At 50.8% G+C, this 9,525-nt stretch overlaps 5 protein-coding genes across 9 annotated transcripts in view; 2 read left to right on the top strand and 3 right to left on the bottom strand.

Annotated features, from left to right (window-relative positions):
- H257_02750 (hypothetical protein) overlaps window positions 1-1,300 on the bottom strand; it is a 7,495-nt gene extending 6,195 nt beyond the window's left edge. For 3 of the 4 annotated variants that reach the window (XM_009826534.1, XM_009826535.1, XM_009826536.1), the window contains exons 1-4: window positions 879-1,252; window positions 633-820; window positions 311-579; window positions 138-262 (exon numbers count right to left, since the gene is read on the bottom strand). In XM_009826534.1, coding sequence (XP_009824836.1) covers window positions 138-262; window positions 311-579; window positions 633-820; window positions 879-1,252 — 956 coding nt within the window. Of the gene's footprint in view, window positions 1-137; window positions 263-310; window positions 580-632; window positions 821-878 lie in introns of all 4 variants that reach the window. The other variant, XM_009826533.1, reaches the window with a different exon arrangement.
- A 1,682-nt stretch (window positions 1,301-2,982) lies between these two features.
- On the top strand, window positions 2,983-5,281 carry H257_02749 (hypothetical protein). The gene is made up of 3 exons (XM_009826532.1): window positions 2,983-4,389; window positions 4,462-4,549; window positions 4,680-5,281. Exons 1-3 carry the CDS (start codon window positions 2,998-3,000, stop codon window positions 4,982-4,984), a joined length of 1,785 nt encoding a protein of 594 aa, XP_009824834.1. The 5' UTR covers window positions 2,983-2,997; the 3' UTR covers window positions 4,985-5,281.
- Window positions 5,282-5,354: 73 nt separating this feature from the next.
- On the bottom strand, window positions 5,355-6,496 carry H257_02748 (hypothetical protein). Its single transcript, XM_009826531.1, has 6 exons — window positions 6,420-6,496; window positions 6,296-6,363; window positions 6,021-6,245; window positions 5,790-5,964; window positions 5,650-5,744; window positions 5,355-5,593 (listed from the first exon to the last, which is right to left on the bottom strand). The coding sequence occupies exons 1-6, from the start codon at window positions 6,420-6,422 to the stop codon at window positions 5,545-5,547; spliced, it is 615 nt and encodes a 204-aa protein (XP_009824833.1). The 5' UTR covers window positions 6,423-6,496; the 3' UTR covers window positions 5,355-5,544.
- A 96-nt stretch (window positions 6,497-6,592) lies between these two features.
- Window positions 6,593-7,388, top strand: H257_02747. 2 transcript variants are annotated; one of them, XM_009826529.1, is made up of 4 exons: window positions 6,599-6,771; window positions 6,823-6,884; window positions 6,943-7,121; window positions 7,172-7,388. In XM_009826529.1, exons 1-4 carry the CDS (start codon window positions 6,624-6,626, stop codon window positions 7,329-7,331), a joined length of 549 nt encoding a protein of 182 aa, XP_009824831.1. In that variant the 5' UTR covers window positions 6,599-6,623; the 3' UTR covers window positions 7,332-7,388. The 2 variants fall into 2 exon arrangements, with proteins under 2 accessions (XP_009824832.1, XP_009824831.1); XM_009826530.1 differs by having other exon boundaries at window positions 6,593-6,771; window positions 6,943-7,388.
- Window positions 7,389-7,461: 73 nt separating this feature from the next.
- The window catches only part of H257_02746 (hypothetical protein), a gene marked incomplete at both ends in the record, with an annotated part of 3,792 nt that continues 1,728 nt past the window's right edge, over window positions 7,462-9,525 (bottom strand). Inside the window, 5 exons of the mRNA XM_009826528.1 lie at window positions 7,462-8,299; window positions 8,545-8,774; window positions 9,032-9,145; window positions 9,220-9,299; window positions 9,385-9,466. Of these exons, the coding sequence (XP_009824830.1) occupies window positions 7,462-8,299; window positions 8,545-8,774; window positions 9,032-9,145; window positions 9,220-9,299; window positions 9,385-9,466 (1,344 nt within the window). The remainder of the gene's footprint in view (window positions 8,300-8,544; window positions 8,775-9,031; window positions 9,146-9,219; window positions 9,300-9,384; window positions 9,467-9,525) is intronic.

Genomic DNA, 9,525 nt, shown 5'->3' with positions numbered 1-9,525 from the left:
CCCACAACCACACAATACCCAAGTACATGTTGCCCAAGATATTAGTTCTTCACAACTCGAAACTGGAGCCACAGAATGTCGTCTGACAAAAATTACATTCTTAGCCAATCAAATCACGAATCGTGGTGAATTTCTACCAATCCAAATTCCTGATTCCGTTCCTATTAATAGTAATATATACCAAACGATGTAATAGTAATCGACACCAAAGGTCCATATCATTTTTGTGAAAACCAATCAAATCACGAATCGTGGTGAATTTCTACCAATCCAAATTCCTGATTCCGTTCCTATTAATAGTAATATATACCAAACGATGTAATAGTAATCGAAAGCCACAATATAATAAATATATGTTGGTCGGTCGTACGTACGCAATGTCGCCGTAACCGACGGTGGAGATAGTGACCAGGATAAAGTAGAACGAGTCGCCCAGTGTCACATTGTTGTTGATCCAGGCGCCAGTGTCCGACAGAATCGGCACGCGGTACGAGTTTTCCACAAGCTGAAACAAGCACGCAGAGATGAACACGATGCTCGTGACGAGAAGGCCAAGGGACAGCAGCTGCTGCTGCACGGCTACGGATGATCCATGTTCGATGGACGAAGGACGAGGTGCAGGTTAACGGTACCGGTAAAGTGGTTGGCGGAGCTATGGCGAGACATTTGAATCGCCTTCATGATGCGGAGGATGCGCACAAAGCGCAGAAAGGCGAACGTTGGTCGCTGTCCCGTCGAGTCGTTGGTCACGTAGTCGTAGATGGTTGGCGCCACCGCCAGCACGTCGATGATGGCGCTGAACGTGAACGGGAACCACAACCTGCATAGACAACACATCATGATGATGAGTTGATGCATATCGTCGTGGTGGTGCATACCGATTCTTGGCGCAGTAGAAGCGCAGGCAGTAGTCGGCGGCAAAGATCACCCCAAACGACAAGTCCATGGAAGGGACGACAAACTCGTCGTGGTAGCTTTGGACGACGCACACAGCGCATGCGACGAGGGACACGAGAGTTTGAAACATGTCCCACGCGTACCCGACATGCGATGTCTCCAGCTTGATGCGCACGCGAGTTCGAAGCGTAAACCCTTTGGGGATGCCGTGGAAGAGATCCCAGTGCTCGTTCCCAAGAAGAATGCTGCTCAACCGAGATCGCTCCGTGAGTTTTTGCCGATCGCTCACGAACACTCTTCCATTTTGCTTGTGGTATCTCAATGGGGACGCGGTCGCTTGTCGTGACGGCGCCATCAACTTCGTCATTCGAATTGCCGCCCGCGACGGTTCCTGCAAGATTCCAGAACGTTTTTTAAGTACGCGTTTTGCTTCGTACATAATGCATTTTGCAGTTTTACAAAGTACGGAGTATTGATACTATTTTAATAGTATCAATATATATAATATATATATTATTTATATGTATGTACAATTACTACTGTACTGTAGTAGTGACTTACGGGACAGCATTGAATATTAATACCAACCTTGGATACTATGGTTAATATAATATAATTGTTGAATTGAAAGAGTGGATGGGATGAAGTTGTGGGATGAAACCTAAAGTAGTGACCAAGCCTTACGTTGGCCCCGAGCGCCCGGGAGGCCTTCTGCGCAAGCGCGGATCTAAACTTCTCACTTCACCGAATGATCTATCTTTTCTTCTTGTCGGGTAGCGGCAGATAGGCCGTAGGCCGTGCCGCACCCGGACGAGGCCTGTATGGAATGACCTAGCATTATCCTAATTTACTCTCATCTATACTAATTAGGATATGACCTAATATTAATGGTGGATGACGTTGGGATGACGTTGGATGACACAAGAAGAAAAGATAGATCATTCGGTGAAGTGAGAAGATTAGATCCGCGCTCTCGTACGGCCGCGCTTGCGCAGACGGCCTCCCGGGCGCTAGGGGCCAACGTAAGGCTTGGTCACTACTTTAGGTTTCATCCCACAACTTCATCCAATTTCATCCCATGTCATCCACGCTTTTAATTCAACAATTATATTATATTAACCATAGTATCCAAAACCAAGGAAGATGTTAGTATTTGACAGCGTTGGACTCGAGCGCATCGATAACGGCCGAGCTAACGTTTTGACTGCAATACTACAATCAATCTTTTTAGCCAATCAATTTGCAACCTTCATTCGTTGTAGCCAATCATACTCCATTGCTCGATTAGTTCGAAACGAGGTTTTCAATAACCTTGTCAGGTGATGTTGTGGAACTGGCAGGTAAATATGTAACTGCCCGGTAAGAGCAGAAGTTCATTCTTATGCTACGTCCATTCTCGTAAGACTAACTTATCTTTTGACACCAGTAAGTGTGTGCTACACCGTTTTGCAGTTGGTTGGACGAATGCCCATGCATTTGGCCATGTGCCCGTTTAATTTGGCACACGGATGCCCTGTGCCCTGTGCCCGATACCGATATACGTGATATAATTAATTGCCCATGTGGCCAAGCTATTGCCCGTCTACCCGATGAAAATGGAAATCACGCAATCAAAAGTCAATTCAATATAGAAATGGTCGTCAAACGACACATGCAGCATTGTTGCTGTGGCGTCACATACCAACGCCCATGTTGCGCATGGCCTCCGCGCGTCCATCGAGGGTGCGTACCTTGAGGTAAATCGAAAAATGAGCTCGGCGCGCGACAGATTCAAGTTTTGGAGCGAGTTCAAGTAGTATAGGGGCAACACTATACTTTGATCGGGGACACGGTCAAATACATCGGCATTCGTCCAACTTCACTTCAAAAAGGTGTTGTACACTAGTAATGTACATACAACTGGTACTTGTTGAAGCAACGACGATCTAACCTTAACGTTATACAACTCAAGCGTATTCAAACCGTCGTTTGATATTATTAATCCACTTGGTTACGATATTATAAGTGGCATGAGTCCCCCGTCCACGACGAGCTACAAATAGCACCACTCGGTTACGAATTATGGTAACGGTCCACAGGTTTCATTCAACCTCCATCACCATGAGCCAGCCGCCGCCGCAGCCGCCGTCCATTCCCGTGTCATTCAATCGCATGTCGATAGGCGTGAGCCTCCTCTTCTGCATCAACATCGTCTGCATGCCACTCAAATGCTATTTCACCGAGCTGCTGTGGACCAACCCAGAAACATTTCGGCCACCAGCCATCTTCCCCGAGGTTGCGTCCGAGTTCAATCGATCGACCGCCAAACGATACGTGACCCAACTCCAACTTGTGTACAACAACACCACCATCCCCGCCCATCGAGCCTACCACTACGACGCGACCCACGACGTCGATGTCATGCGCACAGTCATGACCAGCTCAGACTGCGACCGCCCCCCCCTGCAGCTTCTCAACGACATACTCGGCATTGTGTACTTCTCCACAGACCTCAAGCTGGACCTCGTGGACCGGTTGTGTACGAACGCATCGCAAGACGTGGCACGTCTGTGGCGTGTGAATTTCATCGACTCACCTGCCTTCATCTCGGCGTTGTGGGTCGTGTCTGGCCAAAATGACTTGGACAGCAACAACTCGACCATACCGACCGATTCCAATGTGACGACTGTGTACGTTTTATTCATTCCGGACGTGAGGACCATGTCGTGGCGCTACACCAAGCTAGCATGGCGACTACTTCTCTGTCTCTCGCTAGCTGTTCTTATCGTCACTTCGTACATTTGTCCATTGTGGCAACTCAAGGGCAACTTAGAGCGGTATGCGGTGGTCGCTCCTTTGCACGGCAGTCAAAAAGGCTCGAAGGAACGACGGCGCCGTGTCGTGCGGTACAGCGTCGTAGTCGGCGAGCCATCCTGTTTTGTCTTGACCAAGCCGTGGGTGTGTATCGCGTTTGCCGCAGATTTGCTGGCTAGTACCTTGTACGTCGCTCAGGCGTGTCTACGGGTGTGCCAGACCACATCGTTGCTTCACTTTGCACTGGGCACTTTGTACTTGGGTCGCACGGTGTGGTTTTCATACACCGCCCTGGCCAGTGTCAACGTTGCCCTTAAGCGGTGGCAGAAGTGCCACTGGATCCGCCCCGCCAACACGACTGTCTTGGCGATCGCAGCTGGGGTCGTAGGGGGGACCATCACGAATGTGCAGGGGCAGTGGCCACCCATCCTGCAAGTGTACACGTGGCTGTTCATGCTCCACAGTCGCCAAGATACCAACCAAACGATGCAAATGGACAGTATCTTTGTGAACCTGGTGTTCGCAATGACCATGTGCTACCTCCCTGCCGGCGTCGTGGGGGGGCGGGCAGTGTGCCGCCGGCTGTGCACCGTCTACCGACGCCCGCACGTCGTGATGGCTGAAACTCGTTGCCATCCTGGCAACTGCAATGACATGAATAGCATGGAAAACAAGGCCGACCACCCTCCAACAATCGATGTACAGTCATATAACTAGCCCCCTCCCCCATCCATCCATTCCAATAACCCAAACTGTCCTCTCTGTTCATAGGTCGTCCAACACCACGCCTATCACCACCTGGACTTTCGCACGCGGTGGTACCTTTGGCTATGCTGTGGCCGCAGCGTTTGCGACCCTGGTACTATTGTATCAGCCAAACAATTGGGATTTGAGTGCTACCTCGCCAAGTTTGAATATTCGAATTTGACAATACAGCCTAGGGTGTAAAAGCTAGCTACTTTACGTGTCTAACGTTCGTGGTGGTGTAGATCTCGTGTTTCACGGGGGCAGCATCGCCACCTTGTTTGCCCTGCACCCATCGTTTCAAGCGCACTGCACCCTCGACCAGCGCGGCGGCGACTGCTATGTCTGTGGCTTTGACGCGACGGACGTCATGGTCACCATCACCCGCGTCGCATGCATACGAGGGCAACTGGATATGACACGAGTCACCATCGACAGTGATGCCCCGGCCAACCGTGTGGCCGTCGGGTCGCTCACCATCTCGTCTGCGAATGGGCCGCTCGTGGTGACCTTCCGCCGCGGCGTGGACGACTGCCTTTGGATGGCGTGACGTGTGTAAAACCATAGAAACCCAGGCGACGAACCTCGCTTTAGTCGACATCCTTGGCCGCCACCATGCACCGGAATTTCAATCTGTCAACCCCAAGTCGTCTGAGCTTTACGCGAGGGAGGGTGATGTTGTCCATGTGGGGTCGTCAACGTTATTATCACAACTCTCGTCATGAGGGTTGCCAAGATAAGTACATACACTCCCAATCCATGTACTATGTGTATGCATGCATGCCCACATGATGCTTCTGGTGTGTTCCTGTCATGTTGTAATGACAGCTATAAGATATCCAACGACACATCGTGTCCCACGATGGGTTGGTCCCGTGTCATGACATTTCCCTGACGTTAGCGCTCTTCGAACCATAATGTGAGCGAAATAAATGGCAGTAAACTGGTCGTTGCCAGTTTAATTGTATGCCAGTACCAGTTACTATGACAACCCATTTCCGAAGAAAAACAAACGGCGGTCGGTCGTCCATTGTCAAATTACCGCCAAAGACGGGGAGTCCATGCTTGGGGGTATTCGTTCTTTGAAGTAGGTCCGTCGCGTGAACGTGTCTAGTCCTTGCGTGTCTTGAGCACTTTGGTCGTCACGCCTTGAGGAGTCCTATGAATGACACGAGCGAGGTGAACCCAAGGTTACGAGAACGGGACATCTCGTACAAGATGTGCACGACACCGCCCCAGCCTGCCAACGCATCTCGGTTGCACGCCGACAGCAAACACTGTGAAATCGTTTCAAACAAGTCTTCTGGCTCCTACTCCTTGTCATGAGGGATACACGTGGACGACTGTTGTTGTACCATGTCCGGGCGGAAAAGGGATTCGCACATGCCGTGCAACGCTTCCTCCATCGTGCCTGCACACACGTAGTCCTTGGTGAACATTTCACAGCCCAAACAATCCATGCTGCTCAGGAACGGCTGGTTGTCTTCCGTCAGACCGGCCACCAAGGGTTCCACGAACCAAGGCCCAAAGCTACGTGGCGCATTAGCAGCATCTCCACGACACATGTGGTTCGTAGGGACACTTACCGCTTCTCGTACATCAAGTTGGAGATCAATGCGCTCAACGTCTTGGCCTTGATCTCGCGTTCTTCGCGCATCTTGTACATGTTCAACTTGAACCGCAACAGCTGCGACACGCTCTGGACATCCGTGGCCAAGCCCGCAAGCCCCAAGAACGTCTTGTCGTTGAGGCGAAACACCTTTTGAAAGTCCGTAGCGATCGTCTGTCCTTGCACGCCGAGACGTGTGTCGCTGAAAACAGTTGTCGCGATGAGATCTCAACGATCACTGCAATGCCCTACCTTGCAATGGCCACGCAGTTCTTGCCAGCCATGGCAATGACCGCAGCTCCGTTGTACGCCAAAATGCTCTACACAAGTGCACCATGAGCATGCTTCGTGCAGGGGATGCATGACGACACCCCACCATGATACGCTCGGATGGATTGAGTTTGCGGCCTGAATGAACGCAAAGGGAGAAACCTCTCACAAGTGATAGATCAGCAGGGAAACACCGGATACCGACTGGATAAACCTGTTAAGTTGAATATATATTAAGTGCGGGTTGGATGACGTCCGGTTTAAGTGCGAACTCTTAAAAACCTTTCAAGATCCAACAATCCTCGGGGAAATGGCGGCGGCGGCGGCAGGCTTTGTCGAGTTCCATCGGTCCATGTCGCTGGAGCACCAAGCCATTCCACCTCCGCCACCAGCGAAGGCTCACCGTAAGTGCGTCGCCGCTTCCGTCTCGTATCACGCATCGCCACATGTCACCGCTGGTAAGGTACTTCCACAATGACCACGACTTGGCGTGCTCACTGCTTTGGTAGAACTGTCAACAGTTGACCAAGTGCTGGAGTGCCGAAACGAGCTGTGGGAGCATGTGGACGAGGTACGTCATCCGACGAAAGCGATGTATCTTCATTCACGTCGGGGTGATTTGGTGGTAGATATTGGAGTCTGTGACTGGCGAGATGTCGAGCGCGATGGCGGCAGCCGTGGACAAGACGAAGCAATTGAAGAAACTGCATGCGATCTGCCACGCCAGGGAGCAGCATGTGCACACGATCAAGCTAGGACTCATGCACGAGCGGAACGAATACCTAGCGAAACTGATAGCCATCCAAGCGTAAGACCATTGCTTCGACCTTCCATGACGTCGTCACACTACGTTTCCAGGCTCTTGCGTAGTCGAACCACTCCAGATCCTTCAACACTGACCACCCTCCAAAACGATGTCACAGATAAACACCACGAGACGTGCCAGCTCCTTCTCCAAGTACTATCGAACCGAAGATCACCCCACTCTACCAGTGTCACCCCATCCATCTCGAGCTGACTCCACAACCGTACTGCCATCTATTCCATCATAACACGACCATAACGTTATCGCAAGTAACTATCTCAGTGTGAACACACATCCAAACTGTCCAAGTCTACGATTCATTGCAAATCCTGGCTACACTTTTTCAATCGTCGGCCATGTCCATGGGTTCACCGTCGACGTCGTCGTCTCCATCTAGCGGCACTCCGTCAATATCGTCATCTAATGGCACGCCGTCAATGTCATCTTCGTCTTCTTCCATGGGTTCACCATCCACATCCCCATCCTCGTCGTCAATCTCATCTTGACGGCGTCCATCTCCGACAGATGTAAACTTCTTGAGCATGTACAGCCGTCGGTACATGTCGTGCTTGGATCCCGCGGCAACGAGCCCCGCATGGCGGCACTTGCGTTTGAGTCGCTCGTCGTTCAACGCCAACGTGTCGGCGTCCATGGCGGCGCACACGACGTCCATGTCTTCCTCTACTTCACGGCTTTTTTGCAAGAACGTTGCGTTTAGGCCTATGAGATACGGGGGCGGGAACAGACTCCACTGGCCCCACGCATGCAGGACACTGAGCACCTTGTCGCGCATGGCGTTATACGACATGCGCCCGACGATCGCGTGGCCCACGGCGTTGAGTGTGTCCATGATATCAGGCAAAGTCTCTTCAAACTGGGTGCGATACAGGGAAGCATTCTTGAGCGGCGCGCTCGAGTTGTGCAAAATGTCCGACACAACAAACAGGCGCGCCACATATGCCATGGCAGGCACATGACGATGGACACGCTTGGACTCGCGGGAGTCGCCGACGTGGAAGGACCGGACGATCGTAGATGAAATGTCCACGGCGCACTCGGAGTGGTCGAGCGCAAATGCCATCACGTCGCAGATGGACTGCCGGTCGATGGTCACGTCTTCAAGATATGAACACAATGTGTCGTATTCACGCCCTGACAATTCAAACCTGGCGCGGTGGCCCCTACAATATATATATATATTACATATATATATTATACATATATATTATATACATAAACGTCAACATATTTCAAGATAGGGGGGGGGGTGGTGGTAAAATACGTATTTTCTAATCTATTAATTTTTCAATCCACGGCCATGCGACATGGTTATTTGGACATTCCAAACCCAGAATCATCATGTGGACAATATCTATTTATATATATATATATATATATATATATATATATATAATAATCGACGTACTTTTCCCTGTCCTTGGCAGCTGCCAACTGCTGGCCAGTCATGATGATGTTGGGGTTGTTGGTAGGGCTGCGCTGATACGACGATGTGTCACTGGGGGGATGGTTGGTGGACGGCGGCGGCGCATCTCCGTCCGGATTTGGCGGCGGAATCCACATCGATCCGTTCGGGACCATCTGGAACCCCATCGTCCGCCACGTCGTATCAGTGTCTCCCATTTGCAAGGAATACACCTACACAAAAAACAAATAATAACATAATCATAGAAATAATCGAAAAATAGTGTACCATATCGTTGAATTCGAGGTACATAAATATTTTTAAATTCGAAATTGAATCGTACGTTGTCGATAACAATGTTATAAAAAGACGACTGATACTTTGTTTTCATTCGATATCCTACTATATCGTACATTCTCCATCCTTTGGCATGTCCAGATATACATCAATATATATATATCTACCACCAACAAGTGACACTATCTCTTACCTTCCACTTGTAGTAAATAAACAAGCTCGATGTCGGGGGCGCCCGTAAAAAGTCATATTTTGCATCCAGTTGCGACCGCCGCATCAGGTCTTCAAACTTGGGGCCGTCTCGGGCCTACCGTATCACACCACTCTTACACACTAGGAACATATTACGCAAAACACTTGTCTAAATAGAAAAATACAGACCACACAGCGTGCCACGTAATTGATCAGGGCCGTGAGTTCTTTGTCGGCCGGGATTTCCACGATCACGGTCGAAGGCGGGACTTGCACCGTCGGTCGAGGGGGCGGGGGGACCAGCAGCGGGCGAGGGGGTGGGGGAGCCAGAAACGGCCGAGGGGGGGGGGGGACCACGAGTGGTCGAGGGGGCGGGGCCAAAAGCGGTCGAGGAGGTGGAACCAAGATAGGTCGAGGGGGTGGAACCAAGATAGGTCTGGGGGGTGGGGGGAAAACTGGCCGAGGGGGTGGGGCCGAAAGTGGTCGTGGGGGAGG

The sequence above is a fragment of the Aphanomyces astaci genome (genome assembly GCF_000520075.1).
Source record: "Aphanomyces astaci strain APO3 unplaced genomic scaffold supercont1.4, whole genome shotgun sequence".
Classification (NCBI taxonomy): Eukaryota; Oomycota; class Saprolegniomycetes; order Saprolegniales; family Verrucalvaceae; genus Aphanomyces; species Aphanomyces astaci.
Note: the sequence above shows the minus strand (reverse complement) of the source record. Positions and strands in the feature narration are given on the sequence as shown.

Bases quoted from the DNA above. Each gene is read 5' to 3' on its own strand.
- H257_02749 (XM_009826532.1), top strand. From the start codon at position 2,998: ATGAGCCAGCCGCCGCCGCAGCCGCCGTCCATTCCCGTGTCATTCAAT. The intron at 4,390-4,461 runs GTACAGTCATAT...CTCTGTTCATAG, and splicing joins ACCACCCTCCAACAATCGAT to GTCGTCCAACACCACGCCTA. The intron at 4,550-4,679 runs GTACTATTGTAT...GTGGTGGTGTAG, and splicing joins CCGCAGCGTTTGCGACCCTG to ATCTCGTGTTTCACGGGGGC.
- H257_02748 (XM_009826531.1), bottom strand. The intron at 5,965-6,020 runs GTAAGTGTCCCT...TGCGCCACGTAG, and splicing joins AACTTGATGTACGAGAAGCG to CTTTGGGCCTTGGTTCGTGG. The intron at 5,745-5,789 runs GTACAACAACAG...GACAAGGAGTAG, and splicing joins CCCTTTTCCGCCCGGACATG to GAGCCAGAAGACTTGTTTGA.
- H257_02747 (XM_009826529.1), top strand. From the start codon at position 6,624: ATGGCGGCGGCGGCGGCAGGCTTTGTCGAGTTCCATCGGTCCATGTCG. The intron at 6,885-6,942 runs GTACGTCATCCG...ATTTGGTGGTAG, and splicing joins TGTGGGAGCATGTGGACGAG to ATATTGGAGTCTGTGACTGG. The intron at 7,122-7,171 runs GTAAGACCATTG...CTACGTTTCCAG, and splicing joins AAACTGATAGCCATCCAAGC to GCTCTTGCGTAGTCGAACCA.